This window comes from Trachemys scripta, chromosome 7 (assembly GCF_013100865.1).
Source record: "Trachemys scripta elegans isolate TJP31775 chromosome 7, CAS_Tse_1.0, whole genome shotgun sequence".
Lineage (NCBI taxonomy): Eukaryota > Metazoa > Chordata > Testudines > Emydidae > Trachemys > Trachemys scripta.
This window is the reverse complement of record NC_048304.1, coordinates 50,226,850-50,250,554: the sequence shown is the minus strand read 5'-3', so window position 1 is coordinate 50,250,554 and position 23,705 is coordinate 50,226,850. Positions and strand designations below refer to the sequence as shown.

The window sequence follows — 23,705 nt, the reverse complement described above, 5'->3', positions numbered from 1 at the left end:
GGGGACAGGGAGCAGAGGGGTTTAGATGGGTCGGGAGTTTTTGGGGGGGGGCTGTCAGGGGGTGGGGAGTGGTTGGATGGGGCGTGGGAGTCCCAGGGGTCTGTCTGGGGGTGGGGGTGTGGATAAGGGTTGGGGCAGTCAGGGGACAAGAGGCAGGGAGGCTTAGATAGGGGGTGGAGTCCTGGGGGGCAGTTAGGGGCAGGGGTCCCAGGAGGGGGCAGTCAGGGGACAAGGAACGGGGTGAGGATTGGGGGTTCTGGGGGGGGCGGGAAGCGGGAGGGGCAGGGGCGGGGCGAGGGCGGGGCTCCTCCCCCCCCTGTCCCCCGCCCGCCCCCCCCTGCGCCCCCCCCCCCCCCNATTGGAGCAGTCAGGGGACAGGGAGCAGAGGGGTTTAGATGGGTTGGGAGTTCTGGGTGGGGGGCTGTCAGGGGGTGGGGAGTGGTTGGATGGGGTTGTGGGAGTCCCAGGGGTCTGTCTGGGGGTGGGGGTGTGGATAAGGGTTGGGGCAGTCAGGGGACAAGAGGCAGGGAGGCTTAGATAGGGGGTGGAGTCCTGGGGGGCAGTTAGGGGCAGGGGTCCCAGGAGGGGGCAGTCAGGGGACAAGGAACGGGGTGAGGATTGGGGGTTCTGGGGGGGTGGGAAGTGGGAGGGGGCGGGGCTAGGGCGGGGCTCCTCCCGTCCTCTTTTTTGCTTGCTGAAATATGGTAACCCTAGACAACTCCCTGTCCGGCAGGACACCCTGAGGGGGCCCATGGCAGCTCCCCGCCTTGCAGGACCCCCTGAGAGGAACCGTGACAGCTCCCTGGCAGGCAGCAGTCCTGTGGAAGGGCAATGCTGGGAAAATAACCTCTTCCAGTACTGGAGTTTATAACTTCTTCTAATGCAACTTAGTAGCTGGGCATGAGAAGGAGATGCCCGCAAGTGCTGCATGGATGCCGGCCAAGGTGCCCTCGGGGAAGCGTCTGACCAGCCATCCAGGGACTCAGATGAGGGGGAAAGGAGGCATTTCCCCATTGTGACGCTCTGTACCTTAGGGGAACACCCTACTCCCCCATGTTCATCTCTATAAAATGATTGTGTGGCATCCAATGCAAAGTTTGTCATGTTGGGTGGCTTCGGAAGGCTCATGATGCACTGAGCATGGTTGTTATAGTGATGTTATACAATTGTTACAGTAAGGTTATAACTTCATGTATATAGTTATGAGGCTGAAAATGTATCCTCATGGCTTAGAACAAGCCCATGCAAAAACTCTCCAAGAGCAGAGAGGCAGTTCACACCTCGTCAGGGCATGGATGGGACAAACCCAGCCCAGCCTCACAGGAACAATGGACACTGGCTTAGGCAGGAACAAAAGAATCTGTTGGACCCTTGAGGGAGTCACCCCCTTCCTTTGGGCAGTTTGGGACTGCGATTAGGTAAAGCTCACCTGACTGAAGGGGGAGGGGGAGCCAAGAGGAAAGAAAGGACATGATAAAAGGGAGAGACATTTTGCCATGCTTCCTCTCTCTCACACCTACATCTACAGACACCACCACCACCACGCGACTGAAACGCTGATCAAAGGGGAGAGCCTGACAGAAAAGTAACCAGCCAGCCTCTGGTGAGAAGCATCTATGTTTTTAAGGACATTGAAAGTGTTAGGATCAGCTTAGAATGCATTTTGCTTTTATTTCATTTGACCAAATCTGACTTGTTATGCTTTGATTTATAATCACTTAATCTACCTTTATAGTTAATAAATCTGTTTGTTTATTCTACCTGAAGCAGTGCATTTAGTTTGCAGCTTGTCAGAGGCTCCCCTTGGGATAACAAGCCTGGTACATATCAATTTCTTTGTTAAATTGATGAACTTATATAAGTTTGCAGTGTCCAGCAGGCATAACTGGACACTGCAAGACGGAGGTTCCTAGGGTTGTTTCTGGGACCAGAGATATTGGCTCGTGTCATTCGTTTGCAAGTAGCTGGGAGCAGCTTACATGCCAGAGGCTGTGTGTGAACAGCCCAGGAGTGGGGGTTCTCACAGCAGAGCAGGGTAAGGATAGCTGCCAAAGTCAAGGATTGGAGTGACCTAGGAGATCACCGGTCCAGATAACACCAGAGGAGAACGTCACACCCATGTTAACAGAGATGTTTTTAAACCGCTTGCTTCCATCCCATGGGTCACTCTGTTGGTGAGTTCAAGGCCTTCCCCTGCCCTGTGTCTGTCTGATCAGGACAGCTATCTGTTACCCTGGGTGTGTACAGCGCCCAGCACAGCAGAGCCCTTATCCTCACATACTGCAGCAATATGGAGCCCTTGGTGTAACCAGTCCTTGCTGGGGAGCTGGCCTTTGGCAAGGTTGGGGGGGAAGCTCAACTAACAAGCACGCTCAGGAGCAGCTGCTAACCAGCCCCTCTGCCCTGTTTGAGTCTCTGCAGGAGGGAGGTGGTGGGAGAGGGAGTTGGTCCTCTGCAAAAACAAAGTGTAACCTCGCCTAGCAGAAAACTGCCTGAAGATGACCCTAGCAACTGGTGACCCTGGCCAGTGAGAGGACAAAGGGCTGAGGAGAAAGGACTCCGCTGACCTGACCAGCCAGTTCCAACCAGTGGGGAACAAAGGATGGAAGAGAGGAGCCCCAGGCAACCTGTTTAGCTGGGACCAAAGACAAAGGACAGGGGAGGAGCTGTTGCGGGAGATGATATAGGATGATCGGCTGGAAGGAGGGGGCTTCTGGACTAGGGAGAGAGAGCAGCCAGAGCCCACCTGGATGCAGGAGAGACCTAGATGTACGGTACTGAGAGCTGCTAGGCCTGAGGGCCTGGAGAGTTTCCTGTGCTGGGTTCAGATGCTCAATAAACCCTCATGTTTTATGCTGGCTGAGAGTCACTCCAGTCTAGAGATCAGGGCTGCATCATTCCCTCTGGGGGTGGAGGCCCTGGGGGTCCAGAGTGAGTAGACTCCCTGAGGGGACCCACGACAAGAGACAGGCATGCTGAAGGCTCAGAGAGGTGCGGTTCCAGGGGCCTACAGCTTAACCCCAGAGACAGAGCAGACTCCAGAGAAGGGTTGTCGCACTGAAGGCAGTTCCTCCCAGGGACTGTACGGAGCCAAGAAAGAGCACGAGTCCTGGGGGTCTGTGATATAGGGCAGTTACCTTAGACCCAAATGAGAGGGCACATGAGAAACGGCAATAAAATATTGCCTGATCTAGGGAAGGGAGGATGGAGCAGAGGACAAACAATGACATTAAAAGATGGGACATTCAAGCCAATAAAAGGCAATACTTCTGCACACAACATGTGAGCAGACTGTGGAACTCACTGCCACCAGAAGCTACAGAGGCCAGGAACTTGACAGAATGCAAAAAGGGATTGGACGTGGGCACAGACAATGAGAATAGCCAGAGCTGTCATAATTAATAACAAATCTGGCAGGGATATTGAACCTCCTGCCTCAGGGCTTAAGCCAACCTATTAGAGACCAGGAGGGGACCTGTGTGCGGAGGGCTGACACCTCTGAAACCTCAGCGCTGGTCCCTGGGCGGCTGGGCCGGACGGATCTCTGCTCTGACCCAGTCTGGCAATGCCCATGCTCCTCTGATAGGCGACAAACCCCACCCTCTCCCCCCAGCCTGGCACAAAGCAAGTCCCAGCCAAGAGCAGCATGTCCCCTGCCAGCCCCCCTTGGGGGAGGGAAATGCGCAGGTTACTGCAGAGCTAGGAAAGGGGATCGGGGATGAGCATGAAAGAAAGGCTGGGTCCGTGCAGCAGCCAGCACCACTCCCTCCAGGGCAGGATCGGCAGCGGGTGTGTTTTGGGTCCAGGCCCTAGGGGCTGCATGTATCAAGGTGGAGAAAAGTGGAGTGCAAAGCGTGGGCCCGTGGCAAGGCAAGAGCCAGTGCAGCGTACGAGGAGGAACAGGAGGGACAGCGCAGGGGACGGTGCAGGGGCCTACGTCAGTGAGAATGGGAGGGCAGCTCTTCTCAGTCCATAGTGCCGCACAGTCCTCCTGCCGAGTGCACACGCCCCCACACCAGCCGCACCGCATGAAGCGCTCCGCCCGCAGGCAGCGCTGGCATGTCAGGAAGTGGCGGCAGCCTGGGCCGGTGATGGCGACTTGAGACACCTTCAGGGGAAAGGGAGAATGTCAGCATGGAGGGCCAAGGCTCGCAGAGATCTCGGGGCAACCGCAAAGCACTCGCTGAACGGGGACCTCCACACACCGCTCAGCACCAGGAGGGAAGGAAACGGCCTTCCTGCAGCTGGCATGCCCCTGGGCACAGCCACTGCTGTCTCCCAGCCACAAGTGAGGGGCTGCGATGAACCCCGCAGCCCAGCCAGCACATCTCCCCAGGACTGACCAGTTGGTGGGATGGCCGGGTCAGCAGCCCAACATGCAGACCACCTGCCTACACCCCACAGCACTCGGAGGTGGTCCAGGGTTCCAATCCCATTTGGGGCGAGGGCACAGAGTTGGTTCCCGACCCAGGCGAAGTGGGAGCCCCCAGCCCAGCAAGGTTGGGGGCGAACGCTTGCCTGTCTCACCTTGTTTCCGGTGGCAAAGAGCAGAGAGTCCTGCAGCAGGCCAACCTCCCGCAGCACCGGCAGCTCCTTGCCCAGGGAGAAATTGGCCAAGGTGACGGTGTAGGAACTGGATCGCTGAAGCACCACCTGAGGGGGGCCAGTTGGCCGTGTTCAGAGAGCAAGCAACCCCAAGAAAAGCCGGGGAACACGGCCCAGCTGACCCCCGCGGGAGGAGAGCAGCACTGCCCTGGGCGGGGCACCGTGCCCCGGCTCACTGCAATCCCAGGGAAGGGGCGGTCTACTGTGTCCGCATGGCCCCCCAGTGCTGCTCAGGCCCAGCCAGTGGCCTGCCCACCTGGCTGGATGGAGGCAGCTGACTCCTCCAGGCCCAGCCAGCGGCACGGAGGGGGGAGAGCCTACGGTAGTGGCAGCACAGCAACAGCGCCAGGGAAAGGGATGGAGGTACTTTGGATTGGGCACAGTCCTGTCAGCCTCACAAGTCATTGTGACTGGCAGCCAGCCACAGAGCTCCAAGTCCAGGCACGATTTGCCCCATTTCATCCGGCCCATGCCAGTTCCACGGGACGGACACCCCATGTGAGCTTTGGAAACCGTTGGAGCATCCCAGGGCGTGTCACCCCCTGCTGGAGGGACTGGCATTGCAGCCCCCCCTGGAGTGGATAAGGGGCACAGCCATGAAGCCTGGCACTGCAGACCCTACCTGCATGATGCGCCCCTCCGCCGTGCCCAGGTGGGCGACCGTCACATTGCCCTGGGCCATCACAAAGATGGAGGTGAGCAGGACTCCGGCCATGTGCCCATTGAACAGATCCACCTTGTAGGGGGCAGTGGTGACCAGGGTGGGCTTGTTCCAGCAGCTGGTATCCACCACCGGAGATGAGAGGTTCACCTGGGACATCGCACAGCGTTAGCTCCCTGTGGTACCTCCACCGCCCCCCTGTCTTCCTCCTCCTCCCCACCCTCCCGGCTGCCCGATGTCACACATGGACCTGCCTGTGCTCCTGCTGCATCTGTGGCCGCTGCCCCCGCCCTGCCACTCACTGCTCCCTCTGCCGGCCACCCGTGGGGAGGGAGCAGCTGGGGGGAAAGGGGACAGGGAATCCACTGCTGGCCCCAGCCACTTCCAGCTACCCCCTGCCCGGCTTCCTCCCACCACCACCAGCAGTTAGCTCCACATTTCCACCTATACACCCCAACCTCCCAGTACCACCCAGCCCCCCAGCACCCACCCATACATCCCAACCCCCCAGCATCCCAGTATCGCCCATATACCGCAAACTCCCCAATACAACCCAATCTCCCAACCCTCCATACACTCCAACCCCCCAGCATCCCAGTACCACCCATACACCCCAACCCCCCAGCATCCACCCATACGCCCCCAACTCCCCAGTACCATCCAGCCCCCCAGCACCCACCCATATGCCCCCAACTCCCCAGTACCATCCAGCCCCCCAGCACCCACCCATACACCCCCAACCCTCCAGCATCCCAGTATCACCCATATACCAGCTCCCCAGTACCACCCAGCCCCCACCCATACACCCCCCCAACCCCGAGTACCACCCAGCATCCCAGCCCCCACCCATAGACCCCCCCAACCCCAAGTACCACCCAGCATCCCAGCACCCACCCATACACCCCAACCCCCCAGCACCACCCATATACCAACTCCCCAGTACCACCTGCACCCCCATTCACCTGCTGCACCCCAGTACCACCCAGCCTTCCAGCACCCATCTATACATCCCCCAACTCCATAGCACCCACCCATACACCCCCTAACCTCCCTCCCCACCCCTATACATCCCACCTTCCACTACTGGGTGCATTGCCCAGAAGCTGAAGTTGATGCAATCGACAAATATGAAATGAACTCAGTAACTGATTGGCCCAGAACATCCCCCATGGTGCTATACAGAACTTGGCACCTGCGGGTGTGGGTAGCCTTTGGGCTTGACGCTGGCTGGGCGAGGAGAAGGGGACTCCCCTGATCTCCAGCTCCCCTTTCTGCAGAAACCCGGGCCAGCTGGGAATCACCAGCAGCGAGGGAGGACTGGCCATTAAGCCGCAGAAAAGAGATGCTGCAAGGGAACAGATACTGCTGGCAGCTGCCAGGAAATTTTAGAGCTGTTTCCCTCGCAGGGAAGTCTCTCTTGGGATAATGGGCAAACTCCCTGCCTTGATCCCAGAGTTTCCCAGCCCCGGGGCGGGGGAGGAGGTTGGACTGCCCGGGGAGGGGCAGGCAGGACAGATGGAAGAGGGGCAGAGGAGTGGAGGTGGCACAGCCACAGGGCAGCTTCTTGAAAACAGCTTCCCCTGCCCCTGCGGCACATGGCCCTGATCCAGCTGGCCAGAGACACAGCTCAGCCGCCCATGCTCCGTATGGCTGCTCAGAGAGATAATGCCTGGGCTGACCACCCAAGTCCATCCACAGAGCAGGTGACTTCCCAGCCAGGGCAGGACAGGCAAGGACGGAAGCTGGAACAGTGCCAGAAGTGGGTGGGGAAAATGATAGAGAGGGGGTGATGCCTGTGCCAAGGCATGGAAGGAGAGGCCAGCCACCCACCCGGTGCAGGGGGTGGCACAGAGGTGAGTCACTGTCCAGCCACGTGCTCTGCACTGTACAGGATCCAGCCCCTGCCCTGGAGGAGCTGAGCGCTGTACAGGGGCGGCACTGAGGTGCAACTCTCCCCCAACTCCTCCAGCAGAGAGCCAGAAGACCAAAGCCATGCACCACTCTGGAGGCGTGATGTGCAAGCCGCTTTTGTGACATACACACTGCCGGGTGGAGACCTCCTGCCCTGGGACCAGCAGCCAGTGAACCGAACCTGAGCTGCCAGAGCCAGGGACTCCCAAAGGAAGCTGATGATCAGGGCGTAGGATGGACAGGGAGAAGGACAAATGTCCTCAGTGTTCCAAGCCACACAGCAGCACCCTTGGAAACACTTCTACATCGCCTGGCCCAGAGCCACATCCGTGGGCCTGGCATGGACAGCCCCACAGGGAGGCTCCTTGGGATCTGATGCAGACCATCCCTGGGAGTGAGGCCGCTACCGCTAGGGCCCTGCTAGCTAGTCACCTGAGGGGCAGGAGGGACCGCTGGCACCAGCACTACCTCAGCAGGTGGGTCAGAACACACTGGTGCAGATTACAACTAGAGCAGGGTGGCACATTAAGCCTGTGATGGGACTTTCAGGACAGGGGTCATCCCGGAGATGAAGACACAGGGCTTCTGTCCTGCCTCGCGTTGGCTGCGTATCATTTGCTATCCCGCTGTTGAATCCACAGGCAGCTCCTAACTTAAGGCCTGTTTGCCTCTCGCTTGCACGGCTTAGCTGTCTCGCCTGGAGTCATAACACCAATCCCTTCCTCCACGCGCACCAGCACCCGACCCAGCTGGAGCAGACAGCCCAATTTCCCTGCCTTTAGGACTTGCACAGCTCCAGGCAGCTGCTGCAGAAGAGGAGGGCAGCCGACTGTAAACAGCATGAGTTCATGCCAGGCACTCTTGGGAAACGGACAAGACATCTGGCAAGAGTTCAGACTCAGGGCCCTCCCACTCCCGAAGCAAGGGCTTGAGGCAAAGGGCTTGGCCTGACCCCATGACACACAATAGTGGAAGGAAGGAGACGAAGCTGGACCAAAAGGCCACAGCAGCCTCCATGGAGGGAGGATTTTCCATCACACTCTCAGGAAACATGGTGGGTTCCCATCACTCCAGGGCAGAACTCCCAGGAGATGAAACCGGGGAGGGGCGAGGGATCCAGCTGAGATCAGGGCTCGGTACACAGCCTCAGGCTGGGCTACACTTAAAATTCCAATTGTCCCAGCGACGTCACTCGGCTGGGAAAATGTCACCCCAAGCACCGTAGTTATGCTGGCCTAACCCCTAATGCAGGCACAGCTAGGCTGACAGAATTCTCCCTTTACCTAGCTACAACCTCTCAGAGAGCTGGATTCACTCTAGCCATGGGAAAACCCCTTAGCTGGCACAGGAAGCGTCTAGGCTGCAGCTCTACCGGGGCACAGCTGCAGCGCTGTAGCTGTGCGGCCACAGACACCCTCTGGCCCACCCCTCTCCTCTACCCAGAATGGAGCTACAGGCTAGGCACAAGCATAGCCAGTCATGGGGCAAAGGGCTGCCCTGCTGCGCCCTATCCCAGACAGCCTCCGCCTTGCCTCACCGCCCCCCCTCCACGCCCCTGCCACCCACAGCATTTCACAGCCTCCAGGGGCTGAAGTTCACAGCCTCTGGTTCTTCCTGCACAGGGATCAGGTGACAGGGCGCTTCCCCCTGCACATCTGCATCTGCTTAGACAAAATCCAGTTGTGCTCTGCTACTGGCAGACAGAGTCTCACTGGGGAGGAGCACTAAGAGCAAGGCTTGCAGGAGGGGCTCCCAACGGGGCTCCAGTCGCCAGCACTTCCCATCTTCACAGTGCGGCACACGACAAACCATGGCACAGGAACACCAGGGAGGTTACACAGCCCAGCCCTCAGACATTAGGAAACAGGAGATCAAAGGGCGCCCGTGCTGTTTGAATTCAGCCCCTGGGGTGACTGCATTACGGTGCAGCCTTTAATTACAGGATCACCATCCGACTTCCCCACAGGCTAGCGTGTCATGGCTGTGCCCTAACACAGACACACAAGGGGCCAAAGGCTTTCAAAAAGCAAACTGCAAATCCAGAAATGCCATCTTGGGGCATCATACTGAGCCCCAGTCGGGTCACCAGCAGGGTTGGGACTGTTAGATGCACTGCACAGACCTCCGGCCCTGGAGCAATCCACATCAGTAGTAGGTTGTCATCCTCTCATGGGCCATGGGGATGAGACGCATGCTTTGCTGGGGGCTCCCAGTTAGCTGCTGGTGGTAGAGGAACAGTGAGATGCAGGGATCTCTGCTTCTATTCCCGGACCTGGAGGGGAGCCCAGACTCTTCTGCAATTTGTCCCAAGCTGTCCCATCCCCTCCAACCTGTCCCAGTCCTGTCTCTTCCCCACCCAGGCTCCTTGCCTACCCAGGCTGTCTCCAGTCCTCAGGCTTCTCATACCAGTCCCTGTCTCCTTGCCCAGCCTGTCCCTCCTCCAGCTAATTGTCCAATCTGTCTCTCTCCCTAGACCAGTGGTCCCCAACATTTTGCATCTGGCGGATGCCAGATGATGAGCCACAGAGGACCGTGGCAGCGGACGAGCATCCGCCAAAATGCCGCCGACAAGCAACAATGTCAATTGGCGTTGCCGCCGAAATGCCGCCGACAAGCAGCAGCATCCAGAGGTGGTGCCGCCGAAATGCCGCCGAAAATTGGCGGCATTTTAGCGGCGACACCTCTGGATGACGCTGCTTGTCGGCGGCATTTCAGCAGATGCTCGTCCGCCAGCCAGTACGCGGGTGCACCTAGATGCCCCGGTGGGCGCCATGGCGCCCGCGGGCACTGCGTTGGGAACCCCTGCCCTAGACTCCCTTTCCACACTCCTCAGCTAGCCTGTCTCTACTGAATCCCCCTGCCAGCCCTATGGCCCAGTCTCTTGGCCTACCCAGTCGCAATTCTTCCCCTGTACCTAGCTCCTCGTCAGATCTGTCTCTATCCCCCCGCATTCTCCTTGTCCAACCAGCCCCAATCCGCAGCCCCTTGTCCGACCTGAATGCCTCCCTCAGTGGCTCTCAGTCCTCATTTCCTTGCCCAAGCAGTCTCAGCCTCCCCCACACACACATTCCAGGCCCAGTCACCCCACCCCACCCCAGTCTCAGACTCCTGGTCCCAGGTTACTCCTTCCCCTGCCTCCCAGGACTGGCTCTTGCCCCTCCGCATTCAACTCAGCTTCCTGCTCCCCAAGGCCTGGCTGCCAGCAGGGGAGCTCTGAGAGCGCACAAGAGCCCGGCTCCTGCCCTCAGTCCCCGTGCCCAGCTGGGGCCAGGAACAGCTCTGCTCTTCCCACCCCCTCTAGCCTGGGCTGGAGCATCAGATGCTCAGTAGGAAGGTGGCTGCGCAGACTGGTCAGCACTGGGAGCTCTGGGGCAATGGAGCATGCTCAGTGAGGGAGAATCTCCAGAGTCTTCACTGAGCATGTGTGAACTGTAACGTTAAAATTCTTTGAACTTAGCTAAGTGTGGAAGGATTTTTCTGGGGACAACAAAAGGTACCTTTCTGACACTGGGGTGACCCCGTGTCACATCCCTGCTCCAAAGTATGGGGCCACTAGAGCTGGCCATGCAAAAGGTCACATGCAAAACCTCGATCCGACCACAGGGAAACAGGGGCTGCTGCACCTACAGGCAAACAAGCCAGCTGCATAGGGTGGCGGATTTCTGGGAGACACACCACAGACCCATCTACCGGGGGAGGGAGAGGGGGAGGTGAGCTGCAGAGCACTAACTGCCCCATGGAGACCCTGATGTGTTAATACACAATTCACAACCCCTACAAACTGCTCCATGGCGGAGTGCAGACACGCCCTATGGGGAGAAGGCCGAGGGGAGAGGCCTGGTCCCTCCAGTGGGAGGGGAGGCCCTGGATAATCCAAATTCTCCCATGGGGGAGGGGAGTCCTGACCCTCTTTAAATGCCACTCCACTGCCACTGGGCAACACAGCATATATTTCCCCAGCCTCATTCTTGGAAACAGCTTGACCATTTTGGCTAGAAATTCCCAACAAAATTCAGGCTGCGGAAGACAGGGGGCATGGAAAATTTAAGCCCAAATGGTTAGAATTTGGCAAAGTTATAAGTAACTGACAATGGAGTCTTATAACAGGAAATGCTGAGCAGCCTTCCCAATAGGCCAGATTGCCAGCCCCGGCTCTGAGCACTGGGATCACAGAGCCATATCCCTCCCCTGCTGCCAATCCTGGCTCTGAACACCGGGGTCACAGAGCCACATCCCTCCCCTGCTGCCAGCCCCAGCTCTGAGCACTGGGGTCGCAGAACCATGTCCCTCCCCTGCTGCCAGCCCTGGCTCTGAGCACTGGTTGCAGAGCCATGTCCGTCCTGTGCTGCATGCCCCCAGACAAGCTCCCAAGAGTGACAAGGATCAGTCCCAGGAACGTGCATGGAAACCACAGCAACCCCTCAGATCAGCCATGCCACACAACCCCTGCGGCTGGCACCATACCAGCTTCCACGGAGACACCGCCCAGCCCTGAGCTAAAGACCAACTAAGGCGACCCATCTCGGGCTGCTCGGAGCGTGGGACCGAAAGCACCACACAGCTGAGAACAGGACCCTGTGCCTTTAAATCTGGTGCAGTCAGCTGTGGGGTGACTCAGGCCTCACCTTTATTCTCTGACAGGCCTGGGGAATGTGCACAAACCCCCTGGCAGCGTCCCACACCCACATGGAAGCCTCTCCACTGCCTCAGGCCCTGGAAGCAAATCGGTGATGGGGCTTGGCCTAGAATCCAGCAGACTAGCTCGCACACACCCCTCCCTGCCTTCCCAAGCCCGGGAGACCCACCGGTCACCTGACACCATTGAACATTTCCTCCTGGGGCTCCAAGGAGGAAATGCATCCGAAGAAGTGGGCTGTAGTCCACGAAAGCTTATGCTCTAATAAATTTGTTAGTCTCTAAGGTGCCACAAGTACTCCTGTTCTTTTTAAGGAGAATAAAGTCATTCACACTGCCATAGCCCCGTGGCTCCAAAAGGGCCTCCTGTCACTTAGCCCCTGTGCAAGCCGGAGCGCTACTGGATAGACTGATCTCCCCGAGCCGCCCTGGCACCATGCCAGACATGGGTATCAGCTCCAGGTCGGGGAGCAGAGCAGCATTGTGCCTAGGGAGGAACCTGGAGAGGGTTAGGAAGTCTGCGGAGGAGAGAAAGGGTGCCAAGAAGCGCCTAGCACCAGGGAACAGGAAAGGGGGAGCTGGCCTGGATCCTGCCAGAGCAGAGTGCCCGCTGTGTGTGCACACGTGAGATCAGAACTGGCCTACATTGTCTCTCTATCAGCAAGCAGGTGTCACCCCAGGAGAACCATCATACTGGACATGGTCAGAGGCGATGCTGGAGCAGCCTCCTCTGGGGGACACTCGCTCCCCGGAATCTGACTCCTTGCTTTCCCCTTCTGGTGGGTCAGAAACAAGCTATGCACCGGCTCTGCAATCGGGAAGCATAGTGCCAGCTGCTCACCACCAGCCCTGGCGTCTGGTCGAGCAAAGCATGCTAAAAACAGCAGCATTGTCACAGCAGTGTGAGCATTGGGCCAGGCACCCCAGTACGATCTCATCTGAGACCCTAGGTACACACTCGAGAGGGTGGCCTGTCCCACTGCCCATGCTGCAGCAACTACACGGCTGTTTTTAGCCCGCCAGCTCAGAGCCAGCATGGGTCTGTCTCCTGGGGCTGGAAATCCCACCTCCAGCACCAGCGTAGAGACACCCTCAGTGTGAGAGTTAATCAGGTTTCAGTGGATGGCACACTTTGTTTCTGTCAGACTGCTAAGAAAGTCAGATGGGCTGAAAGCCCATTGAATTGGGCCCTGGACTTGTGCAAGGCACTTGCTGCCTGGTGTGCTCAGCAGACAACATGCTGCCCTCTGGAGAAGATCCCAAGGTTTCAGAGGGTTGCAGCTCAGCTGCATTTGTGCCACACAAGTTCCGCTATCATAGCTCAATCACAGCAGCCCTCAGGAGGTCTCCCCATACAGCAGTGCCACAGGATAGCCACAGAATGCTGAATGCACATGGCATGGTCCCAGGACAAGCTCCAAATCAAGACCCCTGCATGGCACCATCACTGCAGTCAGGGGATGTGTTCCTATGCTCTCGGCCCTTCCCTGTCAGCAGCCCCGGGCTTCCCAGATTTGCAGCACAGATATGGGATTGCTGCAACATGCTACTCAGAGAGGGTAGCAGCTACTGAGGGAGAAGAACACAGCCACGAGGCGCTTTCACCCTGGGGTCCTGCACTCAGCCACTCTCACAAGGAGGGGCTTGTGGGTTCCACTCCACACACTACTCCCAGTTCCAAAGCCAGGGTCACTCAGTACCCGGGCAAGGAGGCAGCAGGACACCACTGTATCGTTCCTGAGACAGAGCTGGGAAGGGCCAGAGGCAACAGGGGTAAAGAGGTTGTGACACTGGCAAACCACAGGGTGGAGCATCCCGGATCCAACACAAAATCCATACCTGCCAACACAACCCAAAACATGGAAGCTTTTTACTGCTAATGAAAAGGACTGAAAATAGCTTCCCAGACCACCAAGGCGAGCCCAGAGACTTCCCATCCCCAGGCCTCACCCCAATCAGGCTCTGGGGTTGCATCCACAGGAGACCAGCACTGGGCAGGTCTCTCAGCTCTCCTATTAAATATTAACATTAACCAACCTGTGGGGAGTTGTTCCTTCCATTGCTTAGGAGCAGCTGGGCAGGGAATGGAGCATGGGACACACCCACCCAACTGGAGCTGCAGCCGGTTAGCTGAATGCTAGCACAGGTCAGATACTTAAGCATAGCTCCAGGAGAGCACAGGTGGGGACTAGCTGAGACACGCTCACAGGGCTGAGGCACAGCAGGGTGAAACTCAGGGCTCACCCTCCCTGGCTGTATCTCCCTAGAAAAGCTGGCACTAATTCCCCTCGTATTTCTGTACCAACAAACACAGTCTCCAGGGCCACCTGTGGCTGCTCCCCTCCCCAGACCTCTTTGCAGCCCCAATTCCCCTGCTGCCCGAGACCCCAGGCACAGACAAAAGGTCTCTGATTGCAGAATGTGGTTATGCCGCACCCAGCAGAGGTTTGGCCTTGCGGTGGGCAGGACACCAGGGTATTTGAACCCCATCTCCAGGAGACCGAGTTCTGTTGAAAACAAGCTCTCTGAGGATCCAGAGGAGTGGGTCAGATAACAGGGCAATTAGCAGCCACGAGCGGAACCCTAAATCAGAAGCACCTCTCACATCTGTGTGCACTCAGCTTACAGCTAGGAGAGCCCCAGACCTGGCACTGTTACCCCTGACTTAACAAGGCCAACACACCAAACACGAGGTTACAAATCTCCCATGATTAACTGTGCCAAATGTGCCCAGTGCACCTGCTGAGAGGCCTGCAATAGGAACATCCAGATTAGGCAGTTCCCAGGTGCAGAGGTGAGAGCTAATCAGAGACAGCAAACATGCAGCAGGCTACACACCCTGTCTGTGTCTGCACCGGGTGAGTCACAGGCACCCGGCCTCCCCCCATGCCTGCTATGTCCCTGCTTTCTGGAGCTCGGTACTGGCTTGATTCTGGGTTTTCATACCCCCCAACTCGCTGTCCAAGCAGCTTAGGACACTGCCACCAGTCTGCAAGGACGGTGCCGATGCCCCCAGTGCTGCAGCAACAGAGCATGGCAATGCCAGGCGGTACCACCAGGAAGTGCAAGTGCAGCCAGGCCAGAGAGGGATTGCATGAGTAGGGAGCCGCCACAGCTGGATGACTTGCTGCCTCTCTTCAGTCATCTGTTTGTTTCCAAACAGGGAGAGCGAGGAGATTTAGGGATCAGGATGATGAGGAGCTGATGATGTGAGCTACCTGCCGCCTGCACTTGGTGCTACTCAGTCCTGACCTGCAACCCCCTTGCTACTCCAGCCAAGGTCAGATCAGAGACACGGTGATGCTGATGGTGCCCTGCCCACTCTTTGACCTGGGACAGGACTTGGGTTGGGTTTGAGACCCAGGCAGCCCACTGAAGCATGGCTGGATCTGAGAAAGTGCTGGGGCTCCAAAGATCAGCCCAAGGGCTGGAGTCACTATTCCATCTGGGATGGCACTCCCAGAAGAGAAGGGGTAGGAAAGCTGGGTGTAGGCCTGAGATTTAACTCACCCCATACTAAACCAGCCTTGGGTGAAACTCAGGGATGTCACCACTAAAATTAAGGGGGAAAAGTGCTCCACTGCTGCTAAGGTGCCCCCACCTCAGGAATGCCCCTAACAAGAGTTATAACACCAAGGTTTGTAAGGTAGAGACACCCAGGCACTGGGAAGTTTAGGGAGGAAACAGAAAGACCCCAAGACTTGGTAAAATAGATACGATAAGCTCTGACCAGTGAATTTATGCTGACCATCTGCACAAACACGAAAGATCATAAGTTACAATTTGGGCATGAGAGATAAAATATTGAACAGGGAGGAAAAAACAGAGGTGCCAGTGCATGATTGGTTAAATTTTGTTACCTAGTGGTACTGAGTTAAAGGAGGTAGCTTGTTTTACTTAAAGAATGTAACAAAAAACAATGCTCTTTGGACAGGAATTTAATATCAAGCTGCTGGAACTCTGACCCCTCTGCACCACTGTGACGTGCAGACGCATCACCAGAACCCCCAGATGAGAGGATCCTGACTGGCCATCGGGTGAATTTTGTCTGTATATTGGGAGTGTTGAGCATAAGAGATTTGCTTGGTATATGTATTCTCTGTGTGTTGTTAATAAATAGATGTTTAGAGCACAGCTGTGTAAGGCTCTCTCACCGGGAAAAAGTCCCGCAGACCTATAAGGCCCTGAGCCCCAAAGGAAAGGGCAGGTACTTAAATTGACCAGATTTCTTCCTGAGCCCCATGGGTAAGGATAGGTGCCTTACACCCTGAGCCCTTGGAAGGAAAAGGGTGGGGATGCCTAAATTGATTGGGTCACCCCTTGAACCCTTGGTAGGATATAAGCGAGGTGCCCTAGATTTTTGGTGGGTAACATGGGGAACAGTGCCATAGGCACCCCCCTACAGCACTGTGCTAGGAACAAGCCCTTACCTTGAGCCCCAGGGAATAGCACCCCCACCAGGGCTCTGCTGGGTTTGAGCAGGGATGCAGACATAGAGGAGGAGAGATAACACGGCCACCCCAGTCCTCCATAGCCACAGGATGGGGCTGTTCCCCCAGACCCCTGGACATACAGCTCTCTGGCCTGGCTGCCAGTGCACAGGACATGCAGGTGAGCCCATCTGGCCAGAGCCCAGGTGCCCAGGCTGACTCCTCATTCGAATAACACAGTGCAGACGAGCACCAGCCTCCTCTTTACAGCAGGTGATGTCCACTGAGGCAGCGCCATCTAGATCCAAGGGCGGGTGGGGGGGAGGGGGGCAGGCAAAGCTGCTGGATCTGGAAGGAGGGTCCCATCACAGGTCAAGGACAGAACTGGTCACCTGCATGCCCTGGGGCGGCATGTTCCCAAGGAACGCCTGTAACACCCTTTAGCTGGCTCCCCACTGCAGATGGAGAACTCACCCCGCCCAGCCTGACAGAGCAAGCCTAGAGCCAGTCCATACTGTGCCTGCTCCCCAAGCCCAGGCCTGAGTCTCTCCCAGCATGTCCCATCCCATTATTTAAAAGTGGATCGGGCTGGGCTTGAATGAGAGAGATAAACCTAGCCTCTGCGTTCCCCCACCCCCACCCCCAGCCACTGCTCCTCAGCACAGCGCCTGGCTTCAAATGGTAGCTAAGTCCACGTTCAGAAGTGACATACACTACTTCCCTAGAGCTGCCTCAAGGGCTTAACACATGCTCAGGACACAACCAAGCTCCCACTGGATGGAAGGACAAGACAGAAACAGAGCTGCTACCGAGGCCTCGCCCTTTACTCTTCCTAACAGCCAGGCATGCATGGGTTTCCTGTGTGCTGGAGTGAGGGGCTTTCCTGGGTGGATCGCTCAGCCAGAACCCGTTCCAGCCACAGTAGAAATCCACCCGCAGCCAGAAATCATGTAGCGACAGAGAGGGGAAATGAGTCAGGATTATTGCACAATCCGGCGGAGCAGGCAGCCTTCGGATTCCAGAGGCAGCAACACCCCTTCAGCTGCCAACGCGCTGTTTGTTTTGCTTGTGCAAACTAAGTCGGCCAGCCTGCACAGCCCGCGCTATCAGTTCCCAACTGGCCTATGGGCCCATTTCACACCAGAACCTCCCACGCTTCCAAACCCCCTCGCTGCAAGGTGCCAGGCTCTCCTGCCGTTTACCAGCATGACACAGCCCAGTGTTAAACTGCAAGTCACCCCAGAACTGGGACCCTGGCCCCCCATCTCCCCAAAGTGAGCCTGCTCCTCATCTCGCACGACGCTGCCCAGAAACGTATCCACACGGAGGAGCTGGCCACCTTGGGTGAGCGCTGCCCAGGATCTGAGCCGTGGGACACCACAGTAGTCAGGTTGTAAACACCTCCCTGCAGCACTCTGCAAACAAAACAGGCAGCATGTTCCCAATTCCTGGAGCTGGAAGCCCCAGGGAAGGGGGCACCAACTTGTTCTGCTCCAGGAAGAACACAAAGCTGAGAGAAAAGAGGAAAAGCAAACAGCTACACAATGCCAGGAGTGGGCAGGACGGCAAACAGCAGCCAATTAGTAAGAATAGGAAAAGGCCAAATCAGACCAGATTTTCACTTTATGCAGAGATTGCTAGCCACATGTTATCACTGTTATTACTCATGCCTACTGTGGCACGGCCTAAGGGCAACCCCACAGTGCCAGGCACTGTAAGACACCCCGTAGCTATGGCAGTGTGAGGCCAGGAGCACGGTAACACCCACTAACACAGCTGGGTGGCACAGGATTAGCTTTGCCCACAGCAGTGCTTGCTGCCCAGGGGAATTTTTGTGGGAGGTCATTTTCTACAATCCTGAGATCACAGGTTTGGAGTCTACTGGAAGCCCAAAGTGCCAGTGAGTAGCAAAAAGTCGGCATAGCCCTTTTTTCCTCTCTCTCCCTCTCTTGCTGCCAATAACCATGTCTGTCTGTATCCCATCACTCAGAAAACATAGGCTCAAGTGCAGATCACGGGGGTGGGAGTCAGGAAAGCCCAAGTTTTCATGTTGGGTCTGACATGGTTTTCTGCAGGACTCTGGACCAGCCCCGTCCCCTCCCTCTGCCTCACTTTCCCCATCTGGCAAACGCAGGGGAAGCAAATGTTTCCTCAGGACTTTGTGAGGCTCCTTTCATATTTGCACAGCACTTTGAGCAGGGGAAGTGCTATTTGCTAACCCCCTGGGCCACACCCTCTTGAAGGAACGGAAACAGAAGACAGAGCAGGGTACTTGGATCAACTCAGTGCTGCCAAGCAGTAATGAGGCTGCTATTAAATGTATGTCATCGGGGCTTATATATAATTCATGGGGTAGAAAAGCAATTAAACCAAACCTCACTGGCTGAGGGGAGAGGCAGCGGCAAGAGAAGCTTTTAGGGTTTGGGGGACAGAAAACAAGGCCGCTATAACTGATCGTGAACTAGCCCTGCTAGTCCCACCTTCAAGGTGACATGAGACACAACCGGCTCTGCTCGGAGCAAGGTCAGCAATACGTGATCTGCAAAGAGCCTGGAGCCGCAGCTGGGGCAGCGACCCCCTGGCCCTAACCACGCTGACCAGTGCGACTCCTCACCCGGCAGGGCACTCCACAAGGACAGGGCTCCCCTCGGACAGATCTCAGTTACCGTAGCTGCTAAAGGTCATCTCAACACCCCCCGAACCAGGAAGCACAAAGGCCCGGCTAGCATAGGTAAGCGTGAGGAACAGGAAGACACTAACCAAACTTTGAGCCTTAATAGTTGAGATTCAATGTGGAATGAGAGGACTGGGGGCAACTGGGCCGCCTTTCCTTTATCCCAACCAACTGGCCCACCCCAGAGAAACCGCTCTGGGCAGAAAGCGCTGCATGCCCCCCGCTCCTCTGGCAAGGGGGAAGGTAGCGTTCGCAGGGGACTCACGTTGTGGGGGCAGTACTCAACAGCCTGGAAGAAGCTGAGCCCTCGCAGCAGCTCACGCTGGGCAACGCCACAGCACTTGGACATCCCATCCTCGATGGCCTGGTTGATCTGGTGCACGGGGAAGGCGCACACAGCCGAGTACCAGCGAGGCATGGAGCTCTCTGCCTCACTCTCAGCGAACGCACCGAACAGGACCAGGTCGGTTTCGTTGACGCTGATTTCCTGGGCCAGCTTTGGGCCTGGCCGGGCCACATGGGCTGCCTGCAGCACGTTGAAAGCCACATCGTGCTTGTGCTCCCCGTCCGAGCTCCGCCTCCGTCTGCGCTTGGACTCGAAGCGGCAATCCAGGACCAGTTCGCGGTACCGATTCATGTTGTGCTCCTTGGCTGTCAGCCGCACCAGCCGCGTGTGGTATGATCTGGATGTGGGGCTCTCCTTTTGGACAGTCAGGAAGTACACAAAGTCCTGGGCACTGAAGGAATACACGTAATCAATGGGGTAGGAGTCCTGGAACTCTGGAAGCACGTTGAGGGAATCGGAAACACAGGAGAACCCATCCAAAGTGGCCTTCGGTCTCCGGATAGACACAGATTTCGGGCTGTACCTTGCAGCTATGCTACTATTGATGGTAGAGACAATGTAGAAGTAAGAAACACGGCTGGTTTCAGTCACCAGGACCCTCGTCCCCAGGGGGCTGGCCACGCAGTCTGGGCACTCATCAGGACTGTTCTGAGCTGCATACAAACAGTAGGTGGCACTAACCACCACCAGGCTATCTTGGATTTCCAATTCGTGCTGGAAGCACCGGCCATGCTGGGAAGTGCCACAGCTGTATAACCATGGCTCAGATGGGTCCATCACCAGAACCACATTATCTGTGTCTTCAAGCTTCCGGCCGTCTCCCGGCTCCTGGCACTGGGCACAGATCTCGCACCGGGCACTGCCCACAGGGCCAGTCACGATGATTGATGAGTTTGCCAGTGCCGGGTTCACCACGTAGATCTTGTTCCGCACCGCCACAAAGAGGGCGGCTGCTCCGCTCGGATCCTTGTAGGTGACAATGTTCTGGATGGGGCCATCCGCGGTGAAGCTAGGCAGCTCATACTTGACAGTGAAGTCCCTGGTAGTGCTATAGGGAATCCGCGGGCACTGCCAAGTGCTGAAAGAAACTCCGGTGAGCATGAACCCCAGAGAGAGGCAAACCAGGAATGAAAGCCCCATGCTATGGGAGGAAACGCCACTCCAAGATCCTTGACTTCAAAAGTCACCTGAGCGCCTCAGTTCTGAGCGGGTCTGGGATCCATCGAGTGTGAGCTACCGTTCCACTTCAGCTGAAATACCAGCAGGAGAGAGCATGTTAGTCGCAACATTGAAGAGGTGTCATGCCGCACTTGAGTACCAACTGGGAGCACACCGCCTCCCCATCCCCCAGAGCAGGCACCGGGTCTCCCCCCAGAGTGCAGAGGGGATCAGGCCCCCCATGCTGGCTGGATCTCTCCAGCATGTCCACAGCACCTACCAGCAGGACAGACCCAGAAAAGCGCTGGTCCATCTCATTCACTGGAGGAAAGAAGTGGATTTGTATTGATGGGTAATGAAGCATGCTGCCCTGACGCTGCACTGCCGTGTCAGCCAGCCACTTGCACAGTCAAGCATCTGATAACCTCAGTGAGGGTTCACCCAAACGAGGCAAGCCAATACACCCTGTGTGCACTGCCCTGGATACACACTGGGGCTGAGGCACATCGAATTTTGAACAGAACAAAGAAGCCTGGCTAGGTTTTATAACCAGCTACGACGTTTGGATCTCTAAAGACTGATGGCTGTATAGCTCTGGGGCCCACTCCAGTTGGAATCTGCAAGTAGACGACACTTCTTTCCCCCAGAATCCCCTCATCTCTCACGGGTAGCCCAAGCTGTTTGGAAGAGGTAGCACCAGGCAGCCCCTCCTACATCTGGCCTCCACATTGCCATGAGATGGAGACAGTAAGGGCTGGGGAGGGGAGAGGGCGAAGATTCCTCTCCCTCACTCAGGCACCTGCTGCAGATCCAGGGACTGAGCATCAAAGGTCAGCCTGCATCTAGCTAAAATGGGAATGAGGGACCTTATTGACGGCCCGCCTCCCACTATTCCCAAAACTATCTGGGCAGGAGCCTTTGTCAGGAAGGTTGAAAGGAGCACTGAAGTGCAGAATAGGGCCCCAGTCAGGTTGTCTGATAACAAGGGAGGCCTCAGGACTGCGCTCACTTCCCTCAAGAGCAAAAACTGCAACCGATCAAGAGGTAAAACTCCCGGCCCCAAATCATCTCCATACATAGCGAGCCCAAGTCTGTTCCAGCTTTATAGAACACCTGCCTCGATGGATCCGCCCGACTCTGGAGACGAGTTCCACTGGATTTCAGACTCCGGGTCCCTGGAGTAAGGGAAGTTGACAGGATTTGGCTTCTGTTTGGTTTATTATTATACACGGCTATAGCCTCAGGGGCACATTTTCCTAACCTTCATAAGCGCACATGAAGGTGCCCTCAAGCGCAGGATGTGCATCCGCAATTGGCTGGTTATGTAGCTAAACTGCCACTGTTGCATGGGCACTTACTTAGGCCTTGTCTACATGGGAAAGTTTTATCAATTATACCACTATAGTTACACCAGTATAACCCCACCACCACCACCACCACCCATCCATCCTCCGCCATGGACAAGCCTTATTCCACTATAAGAGACCATTTTTCTGGGTTAGTTTAAACCTTTTCCCAAGCAACATATGGTAAGCCGAACAAGCCACCCTTCTGCTGGTGAGTATCCCCAAGGGGCATGGCAGCACCTCTAGATTAGTTTAATTACACACTCCAGCTTACAGATAAGGAAAATTTGCTTTTTAAACAAGGCGGCTTTGGAGTGGGGAACTTCCTCCTCTCATTCCATCTAGGGCTGAGCTGCTAGCAGCATCCACACACCTAGAACACTGCAGTGATTCCGGAAACTCGCCTGCACTGTCTCACACCTCCTCTGCTCTGTCACCACATGCCAGAGGAAGGCAGAGACAGGGGGAAATGGATAAGGAGAGCCAGCTGCTCCCTCTACCCCACACCCACCCACCTGCTGGGCATGCTCACCGGGGGCAGGGGGGGGGGTATGAAAGTGGGGAAAGACACCGAGAAGCCAGGAGAATAGTAGGGTTTCTACAGAGGCAGAAAGCATGGTAGGTGGAGATGCCCTCCCCATGCCAAAAAACCACGGGACAGGAATGGATATGACTGACCAGGGCAGATTTGAAGCAGTGACCTGGTAGTGGCAGGTCCTGTGCCCCATGCCTCATCCTGGAGGCGATGGACCCTGTACCCCACTCCCCATCAGATCAGATGCCCGGTTCCCCCATTCCAAGTGGCACTCTGTCCTGAGCACCCCCGTTGAGTCTCATTAACACGCTCCCAACGGTTAGAAACTGACCTTAGAAAACCGTGCCAGGCACAGGCAGAGATCTGTCCCTGGGATCGGCATACAGGCACCCGCTGAGAGGCAATCCTATGGCCTCAGAGCGTCTGCCTGCCCCTGCTCTTCCCCCGTGGGCAGGGATCCCAACACCAGCCTGGGCCCCTCTCCACACCACCCCCCGGGGAATCTGCCCTGGGAACACGGAAACCTGGCACCAGTGGGTATAAAATGGGCATTCACCCCCCACGACCCCCCATCCCAGAGACACCCTCTGCCCGGCCCTGCTGCCCCAGACACACCACACACCCTGCCCACCCCAGAGACACCTCCTGCCCGGCTCCTGCTGGCTCAGACACCTCCTGCCCAGCCCTGCTGCCCCAGACACCCCCACCGCCCACCCCAGAGACACCACCTCCCTGGCCCCCGCCGCCCCCTCTCCCCCCACCCTCACCCTTTTCCCTCTCCCCCGCCGGAACCCACCGCAGACGCCGGTCGCTCCCCGCTGCGCCGGGCCGGGCCAGCCCGTGGGTGCTTGGCGGGGCGCTCCGCTCACCTGGTCGGGTAGCTCCTGGGCGGGGAGAGTTGAGCTGGAGGAGGGACCCGCCAGCTCCCGCCCTGGGGCCGGCACGACGGGCGGGTTCCTGGCAGCGGCTCCGCCCGCAGTCTGACCGGAGCCCCGCGGCAGCGCGGGGTGTGATCAAGAGCCTGGAAGCTGCAAGTGCCCAACGAGCCGGGTTGTCATCCCCGGCCCGGACAGACACACACCCTGGATACACACACACCGGACACACACACACATTCACACACATACCCCCGACTGACGCACAAGCGCACCCTGGACACATGCACACACCAGACAGACACACACACATACACTCATGCACACCCTGGACAGTCACACACCCCGGACACACACACACCGGACACACACACACACCCCAGATAGCCAAACACACACACACACACCGGACTGACACACACACCAGACACACAAACACACTCCAGACACCCACACACATACCCTGAACAGACACACACACACACTGGACAGACAGACAGACATCCCAAACACACACCCCAGACAGACA

General features: G+C 57.1%; 1 protein-coding gene across 1 annotated transcript in view; it reads right to left on the bottom strand.

The window, feature by feature from the left end:
* MST1R (macrophage stimulating 1 receptor) overlaps window positions 1–23,190 on the bottom strand; it is a gene marked incomplete in the record, with an annotated part of 53,125 nt that extends 29,935 nt beyond the window's left edge. Inside the window, 5 exon segments of the mRNA XM_034776557.1 lie at window positions 3,938–4,108; window positions 4,528–4,653; window positions 5,228–5,416; window positions 19,182–20,512; window positions 23,098–23,190. Coding sequence (XP_034632448.1) covers window positions 3,938–4,108; window positions 4,528–4,653; window positions 5,228–5,416; window positions 19,182–20,402 — 1,707 coding nt within the window.
* Window positions 23,191–23,705: the final 515 nt, after the last annotated feature.